Source organism: Channa argus, chromosome 1 (assembly GCF_033026475.1).
Source record: "Channa argus isolate prfri chromosome 1, Channa argus male v1.0, whole genome shotgun sequence".
NCBI classification, from domain to species: Eukaryota; Metazoa; Chordata; class Actinopteri; order Anabantiformes; family Channidae; genus Channa; species Channa argus.
In genome coordinates this window covers 21528175-21551660 of record NC_090197.1, presented here as the reverse complement: position 1 = coordinate 21551660, position 23486 = coordinate 21528175, and the positions used below count along the sequence as shown (strand labels likewise).

General features: G+C 40.5%; 1 protein-coding gene and 1 long non-coding RNA gene across 2 annotated transcripts; one reads left to right on the top strand and one right to left on the bottom strand.

Annotated features, from left to right (window-relative positions):
- Positions 1–1793: 1793 nt before the first annotated feature.
- Positions 1794–5678, bottom strand: irx1b (iroquois homeobox 1b). The gene is made up of 5 exons (XM_067507163.1): positions 5210–5678; positions 4198–4440; positions 3054–3828; positions 2780–2840; positions 1794–2223 (listed from the first exon to the last, which is right to left on the bottom strand). Exons 1-5 carry the CDS (start codon positions 5444–5446, stop codon positions 2175–2177), a joined length of 1365 nt encoding a protein of 454 aa, XP_067363264.1. The 5' UTR covers positions 5447–5678; the 3' UTR covers positions 1794–2174.
- Positions 5679–5770: 92 nt separating this feature from the next.
- LOC137128719 (uncharacterized) lies at positions 5771–8484 on the top strand. The gene is made up of 3 exons (XR_010914624.1): positions 5771–5864; positions 6046–6283; positions 8081–8484. It is a non-coding gene; the product is annotated as an uncharacterized lncRNA (long non-coding RNA).
- The last annotated feature ends 15002 nt before the right edge of the window (positions 8485–23486 follow it).

The following is a 23486-nucleotide window of genomic DNA, read 5'->3' as shown; positions in this document are numbered from 1 at the left end:
ATGCACCATCATAGGTGCAGTCTAGGCCTTCATGATAGTGACTATATACGTTTTGATCTTACATTAAGAAACAAATTAGATTCTGGCATAATAAACACCACCATGCAATTAATTAAGGCAGAACTGGATGAGCAATAAAGCCAGTATATGAAGCCTGACTTGGCACTAGATTTATATGTTAGTCATTTGATTCAAACCAAAGTAGATTGAATGAGTCATGTTGTCACATGAAGCTTGAGTATCTCCAGCTGACTGATGTTTGATGAGAAAAGTGACAATGGCTTATCATGTTTTGCATTCATTATCCACAAAATAACACTTAATCAGATGTGAAGATAAATGCATTTCAATAGACAGCAACCATATGCAAATGGAGCAAACTGAATAACTGTTTAAAATTATTGCAGATAATGTGGCGACTTAGACAAAATGAGACATGTTAAAGAGGACTGGTGAAAGTGTTTAATGTGTTGTGTCTGTGTCATGTTTAGACACGCTGACTCTCAGACTGCTCTACTTTGTCTGAGAGTGAGGTGGCAGCATTGAGTCACACGCCCAGGGCCATAAACTGAAGGATCTGAATTCGTCTTTACGTGTGTGATGACTCCTTAAATCCCCATTTAACTGTATAAGTAACTGTATACTCTTCTTCATTATCAATATCCCCATTTTCCATTTCATCGCCAAGTTAAGCAAATTACATCAAATACACATGTACCACCTCAGTTTCATTGGCAACTATTGATGACCAATTATCACATGACAGGATGTGGCTCTTCACCCTGAGAGCCACATGCTCATTTACTGCATCTTTGCAGACAATGGCAATCTGTTTTAACTTAATTATAAGCATTTCTGTGATCTAATCCATTACTGATAGTCAACTTTCTGTCAAGTGGCTATGGTCTATCAGCACTGGACTATTGAAATAAAATGTGTCAGCAGCTACATATAAATCCAGGAGTTTATAAAAAATATTACTAAGTTTGTATTAAATCTAGACATTGTCTGTACATGAACCTTAAGCTCTTCAGGCTCCATGTTACGTGCAGTGCATGATGTGGTGTTAACCCAAGCATAGGAGCAAAGCTTTGAGAAATACTCACTATTAACAACTCTGAGACCCCCCACTATCTTCTCTCCCTCTCTCGTTTTCTCTCATTCTCTTCCCCATCTTTGGGCCTGTGAACGTCAATGATAGCTCAGAGTGACACAACCCAACCCCCTACCCCCTCCCATCAACCTCCCTCTGAGCTGCTGCCCCCATACTGGCTTTGGCCTTTCCTGCCGTCTGATCCATATTTCAGAGGCAGCAGTGGTGGTGCTGAGGGGGTATAATCCAACATAAAAGCAAGGAGGTCTGGGCTGAAAACACAGGCACAGGTGCATAATATCCTGGAAATCTTCTATTTCAATTTTCACAGCATTTGCAGTGTCTTGGAAGCCACTGGCATACGTCTGTAGGTTTTGGCAGGAGTGCAGATTTCAGACTTTTGCTTAAAAAAAAGGGCTGACACTGCAAGTTTTAGCTGGCATGAAAAATGTGAAACTAAACAGAGGGACAAATGGGTCAATTAAAAGGGAGATACACTGTGATGTATTATTTATGTTGATACAAATGTGTTATTTCCTCCTAAATATTCAAATACTGACTAAACACTGAATTTCTTAATAGAAATGATTTCTAGGTCAGATTAATTATGATAAAATATATAATGAATTCAAATTCTAAAAAGGTTGATCAACCTATAAAAGTGAAGTTAACTCTCTTAAAATTGAATTAAAGTTTAAGCCACTTCTTTATCCTTGTTGTTCCACACTCTCATTTCCTTCAGTTTTCTTTTTCATGAAAAATGTCTAATTAGATCCTGGGAGAAAACGTCTTTCATAATAAATGACTATAATGACATTTATTTATTTCCCCAAAAATATACTCTTTAAAGACAAATTCATATCCTGTATTTACAAATTTTAAAGTTTCCATTCACAACAGAAGAGCGGGAAAAAACATTGGACTTAAAGATACAAGCAAATATGTGACAAAAAACAATCTGCTTTGCAAGTAGAAGCTAAACAGTAATACTAAGACAGGTTTCCCCATCAAAAAATAGCCTTCTTTAAACTGTTCTCCATTAAATAAAATTATTCCTTTCTTCTTATTTTTCTTTGTCTTCTCATAATGTTGTAGTCAGAACTCGCTGTGCTGCGGTCCCATGGTGAGGTCTGATGTGAGAGAGAACAAAAAAAAGTGAATAAAAGTGCAGCTATATAAAATGGGGGAATGCATTCTTTCTGTAATATAAACTCAGAATAATCAGAAAGTGTTCATGCTTTCTCCATTACAAAGCATGTCATCATTTATTCAAATTTTAAAACAATTAAACAGTTTTAACCGAGTTGAGTTTTTACAACAGTGTTAAACTCAATTTATGTAAATTAAAAACAACTATAGGTAAATTGTTTTATGTCTTTTCACCCTCCACTACATTCATGATGTTGCCATCAGCGGCTTCTTTGACATACATTAGCTGGGGGGGCGTGAATAAATGGCAGCAGATTATTTAAATAACATAGGTGGGGAGTGGTGGCGGTTGATGCCTGACAGGGCGTTAAAATGGGGACTCTATCACATGATTTATGTGCCCAGTTCTGCCTCCTGCTCAGTCAGGTGTAACAGTGTTTACCTCTGCTTAAAGGTTCATTTAGCAGAAGGCATGTGAAAGGAAATTGAGGTTGATAATGTCAAAATGCCAAATTGATTTCAAATGCATGAGGTTACCTGTCAGTGATCAGCTGGAAAGGGGACTTTAGGGAATCGGGCCTGTGGTCGCTGTCTTCCTCTGTAAAAAGAAAAACGCGGTCATTAAATAACATTTTATTGGTTACAATGAACTTGTTTCCAAATTTAAATTGCTCATTAAAATTATGTCTCCTGTTGATAATTGTTTTGTTGCTTCTGATCGTTTTGCCCTATGTGTAAAAGTACTTCTACTGAGGCCTGATCAGTAAATGAATTAACTGGAGAAGGTTGTTCAGTCAAAGATGAACCATACCATCTCTTTTTGGGCTGAAGCTTCCTGACGACTCTACATCACTGTCATCCTCTGTTCCAGAAGTTCCTGGGCCCATCGCCGCCACTCGTGGGTTATGACGCGCATCCGGCACTGTGCCGTGGAGAGGCAGGTGTCCGGCCGGCGCCCCTCCGAGAAGCGACCTCATGTTTAAAAGAGAGTTGGCATTCAGAAAAGCTGCGTTGGCCCAGTTGTGCAGCTTGCCAATTTGGCATGTATAAATCCCATGACCCGGGAGTAAGGCCGGGTGGCCGGCAGAGGCCAAAGCCGGGTGATGAGCGTGGGTCTGGGGTGAGGGTTTCTGAGGAGAGCTGTCGGGGGCTGTGGCGGTCTCAGCCAAGGACCAGATTTTGGGTTTGGTCTGCTGTGGTCTCTGGCATTCCTGTCTGCTAGGTGAATGATCCACTGCATTTTTGATAACAGGTGATTTATTGAGACCCTCCACAGAAAGTGTCCTGCTGCTCTCTGAGCTCTTCGGCTCTGAGGCCTGCTCTCTGGCGGACAGGCCTGCGTCTCCCTCCCCTTTCACGGAGCTCTGCTGCTGCTGCCCTGCTCGCTGCTCCTCGGGTCTCTCGATATCGACTGTCTCCAAATCAATTTCCTCCTCTTCGTCTTCGTCCTCGCTGCCGTTCTTGCCGTGCTCGTCCTCGTTGTCGCTGCTGAAGATACGGCCGTCCCGGTCCTCGGCGCTGCGGCCCCAGGTTACCTTGTTCTCCTTCTTCAGGCGTCTGCGGGCGTTCGCAAACCACGTCGAGACCTGAAAAATGTTTACACATTACGAATCAGATGCACTGGTTTGACCATTCAGAAAACAGCTGTTAACATGAAGCGATTAAACATGTAAAAGACGTTTCAATAATTCGTTCAAAACCCCTGTCACTGATAAAAAAGTTGACACAGACATATCTGGACACTTTTCTTTCAAGCCAGAATGTTGATTTATTCGTGTCAGTCACACAAATAATATCACAATATATGATGTGACAAATAAATTTAGAAACTATCGAAGACGGAGTTGGGCATCATGTGCAGTGTTGTGCATCTTTTGCGTCCCCAAAGTTTTGAAACACTGGTTTAAATTGTCGAGATTTTTACAGCCAGGTCACAGCTGAAACATAACACCCACCTGTGTGAGTGTCATCCTAGTGATGATCGCAAGCATGATCTTCTCTCCTTTAGTGGGGTAGGGGTTCTTCTGGTGCTCCTGCAGCCAGGCCTTCAGGGTGCTGGTGGTCTCCCGAGTGGCAGTCTTGGCCCTCGACGGGTCCCCATACGGGTACTGCCCGTACGGGTAGAAGCTTTGAGCAGCGTGGACAGGCAGGGAGGCTGGGTGGGACCCCGGACTGTCCTTCAGTTCGTACTGGGAACCCTGGAATGTAATCGGAGGAAGAGTTGGCAACTTGTGAAAGAACGTGTGCTGTCAATATTTTTTCTTCGGGTTTAGCGTGTTTTCATAAAAATCTATAAATTTTGGGGGGGTATTTTTAAAACGAATGCTTTTTCTTTATAGTTTCAGTGAGTCATACGTTTGAGACCAAAACGGCAGATTATAATAAACATATCTTGAAACCAGAAGATAGAATGTAACTACTATTTTATTTTAATTATAGCTTATTAAATGTTTCAGCTTTTGGTTCAGTTTAATGAACAAATAATACTCGTAATATCTAAGGAGCGACAGCAATATTAATTTGTTTTCCAAAAATAAACGCCGATTTTTCTAAAACATAGGCTGCTGCTCAAGATTAAATTACCAGTGTTTTTTTTTTCGTTTGGGGTTTGTAAAATATACAGAAAACAATCCATTTTAACTTGAAAATCTGAAGCTGTAAAGTTTAGCATTAAGCTACCAAAGATGATAGAGCTCTTACTTTTCAATACACCCCTGTACATATTTGTAATTTAAACATAAAGGTAATAAAATGAACGAACAATTGGAAATTCTGACAAAAAAAGAGTGATCTTTAAAAATACAAACCTACAAATTTTCCAGTAAACAAGAGTTTAAATATCTTAATTACTTGAAGCTGTTTATTAACTTGCGCATTAGGCAACAAAAAACAAGCCCAGCCTGACAAAAGCGGAGTTAAACTCTGTGACTGTAACAAATGCGCTGCTGAACAAGTATGGACCCTCACCATCTGGGATATGAGGGCGAGGTCTGTGGCTCCGCTGTACGGCAGAAAGGCACTATAGTTATGAGCCGCCCATGGGCTCCCGTACATCCCCAGCATGGAGCCGACAGCCGCGGCAGTGGCGGACGAGCTTACGCCGCCCTCGGTGCCTCCTTCCCGTGCAGAGGCCGGCCGCTCGCCCCCGTACACATCGTGGGAGGCACTGAGGAACTGGGGATACCCCAGCTGAGGGAAAGACATGTCCGGAGAACGTGTACAGTAAATCTCTCCCAAAGTCACACAACAACGAGAGACGGTAGGAAAAAATACACAAAGTAGAGATCCCAAGGAAGAAGAAGAGGATGAAGGGGGTGTCTAAATCACCAGAGTACCCCGTTTTTTCCCCCCGAAACTGTCAAGCCTCCTCACTTCTCCACCAACCAGGAGTTATCTCAGAGCCGCAGTTTGGCACCTCGAGTGTGGAATGATACGTGTGGCCGCAGGAGCTTCTGGATGTGGAGCTGACTGACTGATTGGCAGCCTACTTAAGCACCAGGCTCCTCCTATGCCCGGGGCAGGCGATTAGTGCATTGGTTAGCCTAGGTCGTGTGTGTGTGTGTGTGTGTGTGTTTGGGTTTGTGATTTAATTTCTTCGTACAGAAGGGAAACCTGTGTGCATGTGAGTAGAGTGAATCTGTCTTTTTATGGTCAATATGGCTTAATTTAACTAACGCACCACCTCAGTTGTAAAACAATATTGTGTTAATAATAATAACAATACTACAAGCGATGATCAACTATTGCAATTTAAACATATCCCTTTCTATTTTAAGAGTTATTTTTCCTTCATGCTTTGACAGCTGATTGGCAGGATATACCGGCACATTCTGGCCAGCAGATGGGCCAGGAGGCATCGATATGGTCGACCAGATCCGACAGGAATGTCCATGATTATTGACGGAAATCAGTGGAGCATATTTTTTTAAGAGCAGAAAAGATAAAGGAGACTGGAGGTAATGACAGAGATTGAGGAGGATAAGAGATGAGCAGAGATATGGAGCACACACGAGCTGTGAAGTGGAAAATGACAGATGTTTGGTAAGAAGAATGGACTACTGTACTCTGTAGAGCCCAAAGTCACTATTGTTGTAGAGCGTTTTTGGTAATTACTTATTTATATTTCGATAAAAAGTGCAAGAAAATCTATCATTTTCTTGCAATCTATCAAAAGTGGACCCTAATATTTGGAAGGATGCTGATTGTTTCCTCGTTGACAATTTAACTTTCAAAATTCTGCTCCACTCAGACACCATCTCACACACTCTGTCACACACATATGCACATACTCTGGCAGTGCTAATGAGGTTGAGAACCCTGCGCCCTGCTCAGTGGCCCTGTGGCCCTCTCAGATTCCCGCAGAGGTTAGCTGTGTAATTACTCCATCCCCATAAATACAGATTCATCATTTCACACTGGAGCCCCTGATGAGCCTGACTGAGCTGGGAGAGGAAAGAGAGAGAGAGAGAGAGGAGAGAGGAAGAGGTGGGAGGTGGTGGGGCTGGTGCTGGTAAGGGGTTTCTAATGATTTAATTACAGCGCTAAAGGCCCACTCTGGCTAAGCGATGGTCCTTTCTGTCTTTTTCTCTTCTCTTCCCTCCTCGGCGCTGTCACCTAGAGGGCTTTACTTCTGAATCTCAAAGCTGTTTTCCTAAACACATATTATGATGAGCACGCTACCGCTGCTGCCACTGTGTGTTATGTGTGTGTGTGTGTGAGTGTGAGAAACAGAGAGCGAGGGAGGAAAAGAGAGGGGAAGAGAGAGAGGGAGAGAGGATGCTTAATCTCCATGGCATTTTAAATGGCATTCATGGAGAGCGGCTCTATCCTCATTGCCAAGGTAAATGGAGCCAGGGGACTCTCCATTTCAGCTCGATAAAAGAGCAACCTTAAAGACCCTCACCATTTCCCTCTCTTTCTCCATCCCTGTCTCCCTTTCTCCCTCCCTCTGTCTCGTTTCTCACTTAAAATTAATGTTTTTCTCATGGCAGGGGAGGGAAACGAGACATATCCACCATCTAATAGGATAATATAGCCCCATTCACCACCACCACCCCTCCCTCCGCTCTCTCTCCCTCTCTCTCTGCCTTTGTAGCTGCCTGATTTCCATAGTGTCTCTGTGGAGAGGCAGTTAATGAATTCCTCTGAGCTGGAGAAAGGGGGAGAATGGTTTGGCGGTTTAGAGAGAGAAAGAGGCAGGGATAGGGGGAGGAAGGCTTTGAGCTATGCCATTCAACTTCACAGCCTCGGCCTGCTTGTGCATTCACTGCATGTGTATGTGTGTGTGTGCATTTGCTGTGCGTGTGTGTCTTTTAACATGAACCTGCTAAGACTACCAAATATTTAGACTGGCCTCAGACCTTGTTTTTATGGCGACGGTGGATTGAGGGATCTCAGGAGGCAGCTTGACTCTATTTGAATCCAATTCCCTGCTATTAGCTCAGTCCAGACAAAGGAATAACTTACTGCAGGAAACATTGGAATAAAGTCCCACAATCCACTCTCACTGGCCATTTCCTCCTGGGTAATTTACAGTGAGGTAAATTAAGACACAGAAACCTCATAAAGCTGATTATTTTAGTGTTTGCTAACAATTCAACAAAAGAGTGATGAAAGGAGCAATGTAATAATGATTAAATAATTGACTTATATGACATTCATAAAAACGATAAATACTTTTGTTGTGTATACCACCTTGAATTTGCAATTTTGATGAAAAAGTTCAAATAAAGAAATTGTCGGGCAGTAACTTATTACACTATGTGTATATGTCACACGCTGGACCAATGTGATGACATTGTGGGCTAATAACTGTTGACTTATTCACTGTCTTTGCAGAGAGATTTATTCAGTAGCAACTGCTTTACCTGAAAGTTGACCAGTGCAGACGTACGTTACTAGACCATGGTTGCAGACAAAGACGGCAGACTATTGACCTCCGCGGGAAATAGTCAACTTTAGGAGGAAGTCATTCATTTCAGCATGAGATTGACCTTAAGACAAAGATGTTTGTGGTAAAGCAAGAAGCTTGTTAGGGTTGTTAAAGCACCAAAAACAACACAAAACACCTGAAAAAAGTGACAACTTATGGACATAAATTGTTGGCAGTCTACAAGCTTTGCCCACGGGCAAGTGCACCTTAAAAATCCTGACTTCACTTGGATCACATTCAAAAAGTCATAATTGTCCCTGAAGAAATGCTAAGCCAACAATAAAGACGTTTTATTATCACAAAATTTAGACCCTTTAATAAGTGTATTTTGTAAAGTATAGAGGATTGAAAGAGGTTTTATATTTTCAGTCTTCAGTCTGATCGTGTTTTTTAAAGTGAATAAAAAAATGTAATGATTATGTGAAGTCGTCGTTCCTTTTCTCTGTGTTTTTTCTGTATTTTCCTGAAACAACTGTTAATTTCCTGAAAAGCAGAAGAGCAAGTCTGGCCACTCAGCCGTGAGGAAAATGACACTTGATAAGAGCTGATTTGCTTTGCAAAGAAGCAAAATGATCTCCTATCATTGTCACATTTCTTCACTTGTAATTATTTTCACTAAATAAATTGTCTTTTTCATGGCTTGTGATCAGCTTCCAGGATGTCGAGACTGTGGACAGACCCGAGGGAGGGAAGGAAGGAAGGAGAAACAGTAGAGAGATAAAGAAAAAATGCTTATCCTCACCCACTTGACAGCAAAGATAAGCAGTGATAGATTTAGCACTGACCTGATGTTAAATCAGATGGATCACTATGATGCATAACAGATAAGCCTGCCGGCCTGAGGTAATACATTCAGCTACCGAAAGTTTTATGATCACTCACTCTGAGCTTGTACTTACTTCATCATTCATACCCTCAATAACATTTTTTAATCACCATGATAGTTGACATGCAGCACGGGGCATGTCATTCGTAGTCTTAATGGTTTATATCACCTATTATAACAGCAACAGTGTGAGCTGACAGCCACTTGCCTGGAGAGTGATCCTGTTGGTAGAACATTTTGACCCAGAGGGGAAACACCAGACAAAGAGCCTATCATTATCAATTAACGGGCGTGCCAGCATTTGCTTGTTAATAGGTCCTTTAGAAGTCCAGTGGGACTCATTTACAGTGGATGGGCCTGATAACAAACCATGACCTCCAGCAAGGGTCACTTTGAATCGCTCGAAATGGTTGCTCCGCTTGTGAAACTCAACTGCGTTGTCTTTTCTTTCGCCGACTGAAGCTGGGAGCAGCCGTTAAATACAGTTCCATCATTCCCTGTAGAGAGAGCGATGAAAACAAGCAATGTTCAACAAGATTGCTGACTGAAAAGAAAAAGGTGAATTCCCACCTCCTCCTCTTTACAGAAAGACTTAGCAGGGGGCTTTTCTCATGGCCAGGGATCTGATTGTTTTCTAAACGGATTATTAACTCTTTTGTTACAGTAGGGGTCACTTTAATGCTTCTTAGAGCCCATTAGCATTGCTTTAAAGAGCACACACACACACACACAGAGAGAGAGATTGCTGCGTTCTAGGATTTGCTGTTTCTTGTCTTTGTTGTTCACAGTGGGAGCAGACTGATACTGTTATAATGCTGTTAAAGACAATACTTCAACTTAAAAGGGGGAGTATAGGGAAGGGATGTGTGTGTGTGGCTGTGTGTGGGTTGTGATGAAAAGGTGCCCTTAGCAAGACTAGTAAGCTTAATGCAATAGTGCTGACTTCAATGGATACCTCAAAGAGAAGTGGCATTACACAGTTCTCTCCTCAGAAAATCCCCCACAAGTCCTTGACTGAGAGAAGGAAAAGCTTAGTCTTTACTTCAGGTCTGACAGTGATCACCAAGTTGAGAAGACTGAATTTAATCAAACCTTGTCACACATGACAGCTATGGTATACAACTGCTTGTTTTTCACATGAAGTATTTTCTCTGTTCACTTCTCTAAACAGAGTTTTGTGTCAAAGCCTAAAATACCCTCGGGAAAATCAAAGATACTCAGTTCAGGTCAAAGGATCATGGAGGCCGTAGAGCACCAAGGTGTTTGCTCTTTAACCCATATTGACCATATGAACATGATGCTGGTGGTGGGGGGCCCCAGGGACCCACCGATCCTGGCCGGGTGCCTCCTCCAGCTTTGAGCTCCTGCTCTGTGAGAAGGATAAAGAGGGTATCCCTTACAGGCCTGACCTCCAGCCACCCTCCTCCATCAGAGTGAAGGGTTAAGGGTCAGATCAATTGGCTCCCTGTGGACCACTGTCTGCAACAGGGCTTAATCACCTATTAACTGCTAGTGAGATGGAGATGGGGAGGGGCTGTGTCTCTTTCATCCAAATGAAACATACTTGTGGCTTATATATCACACTGGCCTGTCAATACAAACGGGATAAGTAAAATAATGTTATCGCTTGCTCACATAGCACCAAACCCCATTCAGCAATTTAACGTTTTATTACGCTCCCATAGTGGTATGCAGAAAAACAGTGTTGTATAAGGTTCTTAAAAATCAAGTATTTCTCATGTGTCGCTAGAAAAAGTTAATACATCATTAAGAGGAACAGTAAGGAGTTATATTACTTGCTAGATTATGGTCATCAAAGGTGGTGTTAAACAATTCCAACATGATCTACCACCTGTCTTCCTGCACCCCTGCTTCCTCAGAAGTAACTTGTCTTTAACTAAATTTTAAAGTTTGTGTTTTTATGCACTGGATGGATTACGTTGTGGCGCAGCATGTTTTTGAATGAATGTAGTCGCAAAGAGGTGGATTGCGGGTATAGAAAGCCCAGACCCATGTTCTAAAGTCCCATGTGTTACATTATGGCACCTATAGCACTTTGGTTAAGGTAAGGGAAACATTGTGGTTTTGTTGTCTGTTGCAAATACATTAAACTATGTCAGGGTATGTTTACAAACAGAGCTCTACTATTACTTTAGTTTGTGTGAATTTCTGGCATAGCTACATACTTTTACTGAAGCATTATACCTCTACTGGAACTTTACCAACCATTGCTGGTCCACACTAAACTGCTAGTAGCTTTGACCCTTGTTTAAAATAATTACAATAACTTTAGTTTGTTTAATAGATCCGAAATACATTTCTACATTCATGTTATCAACAGACCAGATTCAGTTCTATTTAAAATAAATTGTTTTCTTTGTGGAATATGTGTATATTTGTATACTTTAAGTACATTTTAAAGTATATACCTTTGCCGTTTGACTTTATTAAAGATTATGATTCAGTACATCTATGTGGAGTCGTGAAGTACTTTGTATGTTTTTAGGCAAATAATTGCACTTTTACATTAGTTTTGAGATTGTGTACTTCTGCCACATCAGAGCATGGAAATGTATGTGAGATTAAATATCAGAAAAAACTACCAGCTATGAAAATTTTTTCTAAAGTACGTCATCAGCACTGAAATCCATTCCAGCATCAATATCATTCATATCCTTGTCACAACTATCTGCACACTCCCTGTCTAAACCTAAGGTATAGTAAAGCAAACAGACACATGAACTTGAACTAACGGGAGAGGTGTGTTGGCATTTTTTGGCTTTGACCACGAGTACTTCGGGTGTGTTTCCTGCCCTTAAGCTTTATCAACTTCCTCCTTCCTGTAGATTGCTTAAACTGCTTGCTGCATAAGTAGCCATTGTGTTTAAATGTTTTGTTTTTTTATTTAGGTCAACATATAAAATATACAATCATTTAAAATATTAATGTAACTGTGCATTTCCAAAATGTTTAATATTGTAATATAATAATAAAAGAAGGTGTCACTTGAGACAGTACAGCTGCAAAAGAGATTGAATATAACACAGACAAGAAATAAGGAATACTATGAAACACTTCATATAAATAAATGTTTGTTTGCAAATAATATAATTCAGCTTATACCCACTTTATGAATCTTTGCATTTGCTAATCTAAACACCTGGTGTCTGGTAGGGTTTTCATGACTAAAGTCTGGCACACAGGAAGTGGTGGATTTCAATTGTTTGCTCACAATCAACACGAGAGGAAGAGCTGGGTAGTCAGCATTACCCACGATGGCCACCACAGCTGAAAAGATGAGGAAAAGAGTGGTATACTTACAGAAACTCACCTTTTATCATTTTATCACAAAATTCAAGCAAAAGCTATCACGGCAATGGTTGCTGTGTGATTGACAAGTGCTGTCTGGGACGTCAATTTTTCAGCAATTTTGGCAATTAAAACATATTAAATTAAATCAGTGTAAATGTCTAAATACACAAAACTACAGAACGATTCAATGCATGCACGGATATACATAGTGATGCCTAACAGAAGGCCAGACTGTCACATATCTGTGCAAAGACTCAATAACAGAGAGTCTCTCTTGCTGCTGTCTGTCAAGCCTTTGAGAAGCAACAGTGGAGGTGGGGAGCGTACATTCCTCACAGCGGCTCCATGCAGCTTGGCCAATTAGCAGTTGAGTGGTTTGTTTAAGTCCAAGTGATGATGAGATGTTGTGCTGGGAGGCAGCCCAGTTCATTAAGCACACTGTTGTCTCTGGTTTACTCAGCTTGCCGGCTTTAACAGCCTCTCAGTGCTTGTTTACCAGCCGCAAATATGACAGACTGTATGTCTATTTGACCGTCTGTTTGTGCGAGTGTGCATGTGTGGAGGTGATGGAGGAGGCAGTGAGTTTGTGTGTGAGTCTGGGTCTGTGAGATTTAAGATACAGTACTGTATGCACAGGGGGCAGACACTTAACACCTTTACAATATATGCTATTCACTACAAAAACTCTACAAACTCCTCAAAATGTCCACAAAGTTGGATTAACACTTGACTGACACTGTCAACAAAAACTGAACATTTGAATCTTAACAAATGTAGAACTTACCATAGGATTGCTCCACTGAGTTTCGCTTTGCATTTGATTATATACGTCTTCATGTGAATGGATTTTCTGAGGAGCAAAATCTTAACAAGGTAAATATTTCAACAGATGGTTATTTATGTTAATGAAGGTATCTTAAAAGAAGAACATAACAACTAATTTGCAAATGAACAAAATTAGGCTGTAATCAACACATTTTAGTAGTTGGGGACAGCTTTTTGTAATTTTTTTCAATGAGAGTGAAGTGTTTGCATGCTGCCTTGTGTTGCTATAGCACCTTGCGTTTCTCTGCTCTCTGAGCCTTTTCTCAGGATGCCTCCAGTTCAAAAAGGTTAAACTCAAAGCAGAAAAGTACCTCAACAACATCATTAGCATCATCATTAGTTTTTTTTTCTTTGTCCAATCTGATAAATTTAAAAACTGGATGATTGACAGCAGCCTGTCACACTGTCCCACTCAACTTGAAAAAGGCAACCATCATCCAGCAAACGATTCAGTGGTTTCAACAAAAAAAGGCAGCACACCTTGCATTTTGTGACCTGAAATAGCATTCTGTCTTTACACAACTCTGTAAAATCTCAGATCATGCCCTGTACCACTGCTTTCAGAACTAATTCCCTGGACAAAATCAAGACAAGCCAAGTAAAGTTAAGGTTAATAAAAGTTTACATGAGGTTAAAGTAATAATGTGATCATTTGGGAATTAGACCTATTCCCTTCTTCCAAAGAGACACACTGAGTTTGTGAGAAGCTCCAGGAAGTCACTGCTCTCAGTCAAAGAACTATCCATCCAAACCAACCTAATTTCACTTATATAGCATGTTAATTAATGTGGTAATGTGGATTTTTTTAAACCCCCTTTCCTGTCTGCCTTCAGTGTTTAAGCTTTGCTAACCTGACTGCTTCTTAATCTTCATACTGAACTATAGAATTTGAATGTTCAGTAGATAAAACAAATAATGCTTTAAGTTATTCTTGAATATAGGAAAAATTAAAAGCTTAAAAGATGTTTTAAAATTAAATTTTATTTTACCTTTATTCATCTAACCTGACGGGACACAAAATCTTGTCTGCCAATCCCCAGCAATCTATGATCCACCCATTAATTTCCATGTACATTAGGTGGCACACAATGATGGCAATTGTTGTAGGTTTCCAGCTTCGACCTCTGTAACAACAGCATGCATGTCCCAGCTACTGCTGACATCTCCTGCATTAATGAAAACCCAGTGTGCACAAAAAGCACGTCAAATGGTGATGCTGCAGTGTGTGTTGTATTTTACTTAGCTGCAACATTAAATAGTGGAACCTAATGAAACTCAAGCATTGCAATTCATCCATTTAGACAAAATACACAAAAGTTATCTTTAAAAACTATCATCAAACCACTTTTTGAAATACAGACTTTGTGGTTGGTCCTGCTTAGATAACTGCTGCAATAAAAACTGATGTGGAAGCAACTTCTTTTATGAGACACCAAATATCCATATTGGCCTTAAGAAAAACACAAGCTGTCTCTGATGTTCTATGGTAAGAATTGCCTTTGTAATACCATCCTCTATAACTAAGCTAAAGGCGACAGCCAAGAAAGAGTTGATTTTGATCCATGGTAAGAAGGACAATGAAGAGTTTGCCTTAAATCTCTAACCCATCAGTAAGTATTTATTTTGGCTATTTGGCATTGAAAAAATATTTAAATATTCAGGTTGAATCAATGCAAAACAGCAAAACACTAATATTTGACTTATTGTAATGTCTTAAAAACCTACAAATATTGTGTTGTTTGCCAACCCGTTTAGTTTTAACTTATGTAAAACACAGTATGCAAACAATATACTTTGTTAATGAGGTCTTTTAAATTTTTATTTTTTTTATTGAAACATTTGTCAAACAAAAAGTTTTTATCATATTTCTTCTTTTTTTTGTCTCTCAGTACACATTGATAGTCTTTCATGCAATGTGTGCAGCTATTCAGCCCAATTACCTACTCCACAGTTCAGTAATGACCTCTAATCAATGTGACTAATGTCTCTTTTCACCACTTAGACAAATATTAGTCCAATAGCAGCAGTTTAAGTGCAATTATACCCTCTCCCCCCCTTTGTTTTCTCATTCAACAGTGTATCAACCAAGCCATATAAGCCACTTTTTAAAACCAGGGGATATTCACCTAATGAGACCCAAACCCAGTCTGCGCTTACTGATAAAACAGACAAAATCAGGCTTGGACACTTGGACTTTGTCTCTCTAAAGACAAAGAGTGATTATGAAACATGGAGAGGAAGAAGAGAGGATTGCCATGTGGTGTTTTTCCTCCCATCCCCCGAAAATTTTTTGAAGGGCGGTTTATTCAAGATGTCACAGCTGTGTGCGTCTTAGTTGGAGCGTTCAGGAGGGTCACGGCTTTCTGACTGTGTGTGTGTGTGTGTGTGTGTGTGTGTGTGTGTGTTTGTGTGTCAGACCAATACTTAATGCAGTAATGCAGTGGGCGATGACAGATCACTTCATTCACGCAAGATGAGGGCAATTACTTCAACCATGACAGATTGCCTCAGCAGAACTGAGTTTAGGATAAAACTGCTCTCTCTCACTCTGTCTTTTGCTCTTTATATCTCCCTCACCCCTCTTCCTCCCTCCGTTCAATAAGGAATCTTCTGGTTTTCCCAGCTAATGACTTCCTTCTCACTGCTACACTATTGTGTGTATGTGTGTGTGTGTGTGTGTGTGCGTGTTCTTGTGTGTGAGCATGTTCTTGTGTGTGTGAGCAGGGGGTGACAGTACCATCTGTCTGACTGCTGTAGCCCTTGCCCCTGCCCAGCTGGTGGGCACTGAGTAATGGGAGAGGACTTCCTCATCTCGGCCCCCTGAGACACACACACATTAGTATGCAACACCTACTGTCAGAGCAAGCCAGAGAATAAGACAGAGGGAGAGAGAGAGTTTTTTTTTCTGTTTGAGCATTGAAACCTGAACAACTTGGAGTGTCAAGTGATGAGAACTGAATGCTCTGAGTCTTGAAAAAAACTGGCATATACAGCAACAATTTCTCTGTTTGTGAGTGACAGCTTGCAGAATGTAAATGAGCATATACTAAACCTCTGGTTTGCTTATTGAAGAAGAGGTTGAGAAAAGGTGAGAGAAATTGAGAAAAAGGCAGCGTGTAATATAAGTTACAGAAGGTAAAATGTGGGATTGGATGTGATGTATGTATGACAAATTTTCCTGCATCATGGGAACAAGTTTTGTGTTAAATGAAGACAAACTTGGCAGCTAGAGTTTTGTTACAGGTCAAAATACAAATGAAATTAATGATGTGGCACTAAAGTTAAGGTGTTGTCACTGGGATACACACGCTGATATCCATAATGCCATATCAATTACATGTCCTTACCAACACACTGTAAAAATTGTTACAATATGATATTTGTTAAGTTGTAGAATTTTCATCTGTAATCTGCAAAATGTTCAGTGTTTATGTTCCAATATCTGCTGTTGGAGTACATTGAGCCGTCACAGCAACTAAAGCAGGTTAAAATTACAAAGGTGGTTGTCTTGGTTAAATATTGAAAAAGCCAGCCATTGCATGAAAGCAAAACATTTTTAACTTATTGCCATTGACTTAAACTTCATGTTTAAGTTAATGTTAATTTAGATGTCTTCACTTGGCCCACTTATGAGGTTCCAGGTTGGGTTCAAATTCTGCTTAGGTGGTTGGGTCAAATCTATTTTTGTTTTCAAAGGTCTTGAGTCTATGTGCCAAACTGTTCAGTGCTTGAATGGATCTACTGTGATGCATGATCTAAGACAGAATCAAACAACTTGACATATCACCAAAGTTTTATCCTGACAAGGGAATGGAAGCAACTTATATCCAGTCACCCTCAAAAATTATATGAACTCAATTCCCAGATATTAAATAGACCATGCCATTTTCATATTGGTCTGTGCATAGGTTGAGAATAGGACTTTCACCTAGATATTGCACATTTGTCTTTGAAATATAAAGGAATTGCATTATTAGTTTCTGTCACTTTCAATTCATTCTGAGGCCGAACACATTTTGGATAAGGTCTAATTATCCCAGGCCTGTTTTTGTCTGGTCTGCCGGTCCTCAGCTTGGGTCCCTATTTTGAAAACAAATGGTTCTGGTCCATTTTCCAACAGACGGTTTTGAGAACCAGTTACCTGGCTGTGTTTGGATAAAGGAAACGCTAATGACATTATTTAGCTTGGGTTGGGACAATACAGATGTTCCATCATAATGTGTGGACATCATTATTATACATTATGGCAAAATGTTTGGCCCCAAACTAGAAACAAAAAGTATCTCAACCTCTGCTGCTGCAATATTTACTTTTCCAACATAAATCTACCTCTAGGCAGTCTCCCAACTTCTTTTTTGTGCTACATGGAATGGCTGGTGTACCCCTTTTAAATTCGCCCCCCTTTATGTTGCCCTTGAGCAAGGCACTGAACCCCTGGCTGCCCTAGTGACTGTGTTCATACCATTCATCTCTCAGTCTAATTGAAACATGGTGATCTGAAGCAGGATGCTGCAGAACAAGACAGCAGAAATAAAGGTAAAAAAAGAGTTGGAATTAAATGTGTTTGTTTGGCATTTGACAGGAGCTTTTCTGATTTAAACTCCTCCAACATGGCTGATTAATGATGTTGCTTTATCACCACACTGGCATCAGGCACTGGGTTGGATCCACAGTGTGTTGGCCCATTGACTGTGGTACTATCCCACACTTGGGCAAAAAAACTCCTCTTTCTAAATCCCTCTTTCTCTCTCTCTCTTTTTCCCTTTCCTCACACTCTGCTCAGCTCTCTTTCTTTCCCCATCCCTTTCTTTCTCAGTATCTCTCTCTCTAACCCTCTCACTCTCTGTGTCTGTTTCTTTCTCCTTTCAAGCATAGAATCATTTAATTATCGCCTATAGCTCTTTTGGCAGGCTGTTGAATGCCCACCTCTCAAAGCCTGGAGGAAACAATTTACCCTGGGATAACACTCACTCACACACACGCACACACACGCACACACACACACAATCATCTTTCTCTATAGTTGTGAGGACCCAGTTGACATAACTGAATTCTTACTTTGTACGCTAGCTAAATTCCATATACCCCAACCCTCAACATAGAAACTATTTTCTTTTCGTCACTTCAGCGAGTATAAAACTGACAAACCTAACCAGAACTTGCTTAACCCAAACCAAAATATAATCCTAAGCAAATAGTGGTTTTTCATTGGATGGTATCATCTCAACTCAACTTGACCTGACTCAACTAATTGTTGGTACTAGATAATTAATTTTTTACCTCAGATATAGAGAATGTGAAGTTACATCACACAGTGTAAACTGCGCCATCTTGTGACTATGTGGTCCTGTGCTTGCTCAAGTGGAATGGGTCACCTGCATAGCTTTTGTTCAGCTAAAAAGCTGCTTAAAGATTCAAATTTGATGGAGATGGGAAATTCTGAAAAACGAATACAGATAAATACATAATACTGTACATACATTATACATTTTCCATGTAAGACCTGCTATATCACAAGCCAGTCTAGACTCATACTTACAAGGGTAAAAGGCAGCTATTTTCTACTGATCTACTATGGCAGCATCACTGACAGTGGGATCCTCAAAAGATGGCACTGACATCCCCTGAATAGTTAACACTACATAGTATTATCTCAGCCTGCTTAGAACCTCAATGTAAGTCGTACTGAGAAAATAACCAGGTGCCAAGTACTGTCCACAATCCTAAAAGGTGAGTAGAGTCAAGTTGAGCTGATACCAAGTGGTGGAAAAGGGCAATTTGTCCTCACCCAGAAATATAATGAATTATGTTCTAGGGACTTCAGTTTTTTTCTACAATGTGACTTTATTGACAGGCTGAAATCCCTACAACTTGTGTAGTACAAGTACACAAACACAGACACGCGCACACTGCTATCTTTGCAAGAACAGTTTCTACACCCTTTCCAACCCTAACACTGATTCTAACCTTCACCCTAAAATCCTCAACCAGCCCTTTGAAAGACTGTCACAAACTAAGAAATATCCTCAGTTTCCCAAAATGACCTCGCTCATAATGTGTAAAAATCCTGGTCCTCACAAACACATAAAAATACACACACATACACATACTTTTGCTCACACACACTTCAAGGAGAGGATTTATTACAGTAGGTCCATCTGTAGTTCACAGAAATCCATCACAAATTCCAGATTGAGGGACATTTTTGAGGGAAAAAAGATATTAGCCAGACTAAAAAAATTGTCTGGGTATTGCTTGGATCCTAAAACAGTTTTGCATACAGTACATCCTGAATGTATTTTTAAACAGATAAGAGTGTTTGAGGCAGCGGTTGGCGTGTGTGTGAATGTTTGTGTGGAAGACTACTGGCTGTGTGAGGTAATGATTAAATGTCGTAAAGCATTTAAAGCGTTTAACTCCCCATTATAAGAACAGCGGGAGTTGATTCATTTAGGACTCTCCCCTACTTGTATTATGTGTGTGTGTGTGTGTGTGTGTGTGTGTGTGTGTCAGTTGGACCCCTATGGGATGAAGAAACCACATCACCTATTCCTATAGAACTGGAGAAAGTGAACAAAACACAGCAAGCTAAAAAAGTAGGCAAGACAGGGGAAGAGGGGAAAACAACTGGGATCTATTGAGAGGAAATTAATGGCCCATCTCATATTGTCAGCATTGTTATTGTATAAGGGGCTCTTGTGGGAGGGGTACCCTTTAAAATGATGTCTGCTAAGAAAAAGAGCCCTAAAAATGAAGACAAGGCAAAGAGCGGGATGAAAGGGAGAATAAGGGTGAAGGCTGTAAATTTTCGACAGAGCTCTCAGTTCATTACAGGGTGATCAGAGACGAGGCAGGGCCAGACAAAGAGCCTCAGTGTGGTTAGCCAGCTCCGTCAGTGTTACACCGGGGTCAGCTCTTTAACTCACGGGCAATGAATAACTGGGCTTTCAGCTGGGACAAAGGCAGGCCAGCTTTCCCCAGCTCTGGGTAGGACCTGTCTATTGTTAAAGAGTTGAACCGGGGAAGTCACCAATCTGTAGGAACGCTAAGAAGTTAAAAGACACGACAGATGACTCGACTGAAAGAGCTGCAGAAATTTAAGGTGTGTGTGCGAGAGAGAGTGTGTGTGGCTGGGTATGTGTGTGCGTGTCTGTCTGTGTGTGCAAACCTGGAGGTCAAGAGTACTCCATCATCACTGTGTCATTAAAGATTAAAGTGTGCAGGGCATATGGGGCCCACAAGAATCCATTTTACTCAGTCTCAGTGTGTGTCTGCTTTGGTTTCTCTTACAGGTTGCTGCTTGGAATTTGGACTGAGATAATCAAAGAAAACCTCATGAATGACTCAGCTCCACTTTCGGTCAGTCAGTAACTACTTTGTCCAGTTTTCCTAACAGTTCTCCAATAACAAGCACCTCAGTTATCCCAAGCATTACTACAATACAGTTTGGCATTTTGCTATGTGAGGTGCATTTGAATTATTAGGAACAAATAGCAGGTGCTGATTCTGAGTTAATTAGCTTAATACTATATAGGTGACTTTGACTCTTTTACTCTAACTATATGTGCTCTCGGCAGACACATTTTAGTACTACAAAGCCATACAATCTTCAGGTTTTTGAGGGCATTAAAATTAAAGTTTACAGGAGAAGACAAAATGCCACTAAACACAGTGACACAGTGATGAAGTATGCAAAGTGCATAATAACTAACAACTCAAAAAATTGCAATTGAAATATTGCTCTTAAAACTTAATTATACTATTATGTTTCTGTTTTATTCAGATGTACTCATTGTAGGTAATGTGTCAAATAAATTTGATATGATTTGAGCTTAATATTACTCAATATTATTATTTGCTGTCTTCATTACTACTGTAATAAAGAGCTAGAATCATGGAAAGAGACTGTCCTATTGGCAAGGGGGCTCATTTGTAAAAATGATCGACACAAATGTACGTAGTACTGTGGGCTGGTGTGCAGCAGCTTTAGACAACATAACAGAATAACCTACTAATTAAAAATGCTTGTGATGTATAATGTGGTGAATCAGTGAACTAAAGCACCGCCAGCCAAACTAGACTATGTACTGATAAATAATGCAATTTATATATTTGAAAGGATGAATTTGAAGACATCAGAACAACTTTGACCAAATGAATATCATTGATATGTTTGAAATGTGCTTAGTATTTATAACAATGAATTAATAAAAGTGCCATAATACCAGCTCTTCAAGTCTAAAAAAGTGCTTTTTGAAAATATCAAGTGTAGTATGTCTATTAGTTGCGTGTAATGCAGTTTCTAAACTCCAGAAAATTTTCTATTTCAGATATCTTAAAACAATATGACTTTTCAACAACAATATACATCCATCAATATTCTGCTTATCCTGTTTAGGGTTGCGGGGGGCCGGTGCCTATCCCAGCTGTCATAGGGCAAGAGGCAATGTCTATAGCAATATGTTTAAAAACAAAAAACACCTTTGGGCTTTGCTGTGCACTTATTTGTCTATTTATTTGCTTACATTTTTATTCATAATAAAATCTATATCTCTATCATGTCACTTTTTTACCCCTCATATTTATTTCGTTTTATTCTCTGCCAATCATTAGAGAAAACTATCTACTCTACAATAGAAAAAAATGAATTAGAATATGTAAATGGACATCTCAAAGCTGTCACCTTCAAGCCCTTTTGAACCTGAACCACAACAAAGTCGCAGCATCGTTCAATGTTCTCTGCTGATGGACACCTGCCTGCTGATGACTGACTGCCCAATACAGCATTACCTCTTAACACCTCATTTCATCTTGTATCTTAAATTCAGAACCTAGAACCAAAAATCTATTATTTTTGCCAGCAGCTGTGAGATCATTAAATTTGTTTCCTATGCAAATGAAATCATGTGTGGGATACCACCTGAAATCTGATGTCTGAAACAGTTGACAGACAAGTGGATGCGCATGCACAATTACTTCACCCTCAGTGGCAGAGGAATGAAAAATCACTTCTTAAGCTCACCGTCAGTGCCCACACACACACACACACACACACACAGAGCAGCTATTTGAGGCAGGTAGGGTCAAACGGTGGTTAATTAGTACCGTCACCTGCTCAGGTCATCACACCTTCAGCTCAGCTCAGCTGAATAATAATCCTGCAATATTAACACTGTCACATTGGCAGGGGTGCTGGAGTGAACCTGTTGTTGATATAATACACTACATCCTGCTGTCTCGCCTCTGTGACACACACCAACACACTCTCTGTCTCGCTCTCTCCTCTGCTTCCCCCGACTGACTGAGGGGCCACCAGAAACTGTCACTTAGCACTAATAACTGCTGCTGCTATGTGTGTGACAGGTCTCCTTTCCGTCTCCATCCTCACAGCAGCATCAGCCTCTCACTTCCAATCTGTTGCTGCTCTGTGTATATTATATCAAATGTGAACCACCGCCGTAGTGGTCTGTCAAACTGTGAACAGGTTTTGAAATGTACTCTCTGAAATGTGTCTCATTAGCTCGGATCTGTCTGCAAATTTTCAACAATAGGAAGTTAATGATGTACTGAGAATATTCTAAGGTTGATAAAAAAAATGGTAGCTTTCAGCATCAAAGCGTGTGCCAGGAGTCTGTGTAGTGTTTGTTTCTCAGGGGAGGCCCTCTGTGCAGAAAACAGGCAGGTGCCTCATGGACACAGGAAAAATGGGAATGATTTTCCATCTGTCTGTTCCATAGAGAAATATGGAGAGTGTCACATCTGGGATGGAGTGCATCTTCATGCACTGTGAATGTTTTAATGGAGTGGAAATACTTCCTTCCTCTGCTGAAAATCCACCTTAGAATTCCCATTTCCAACAGTCTGTGACTACCTGTTTCCTGAGCAGTCTCCCCAGCCACTTCTGCTCTTTCTTAGATTGTCCTGGTGGCCTTTTCACAATCAATTCTTTACTGTGTAATTTACCTATAGAAAGAGTTAAGTGCATGCTTGTATATATTTTGATACAGACTGACTGTAATAAATATAGTTTGAAGAGTGCTTACACACCCGCACACACACACACACACACACACACACACACACACACACACACACAGATAGATGGCTGGATAAACGCCAGCCAAGCCTCATTAGCTTCTTGCAGCATTTCTGGAAAGACAGGCAGAGCAAGACAGGAGAGGGGGAGACCGAGAGGGAAAGGCGGGGTGCTAGATAAAGCAGAGGGGAGTTGAAAGAGATCGTGGGGAAGCAGAAGGAGAGGAAAACCAGGTTTGTGAGAGGTGGCAGCGAAGCAGAGCCCTTACGGTGACCTGTTGGATTAAGACTATTAGAAACCCATCTGGGGCTGC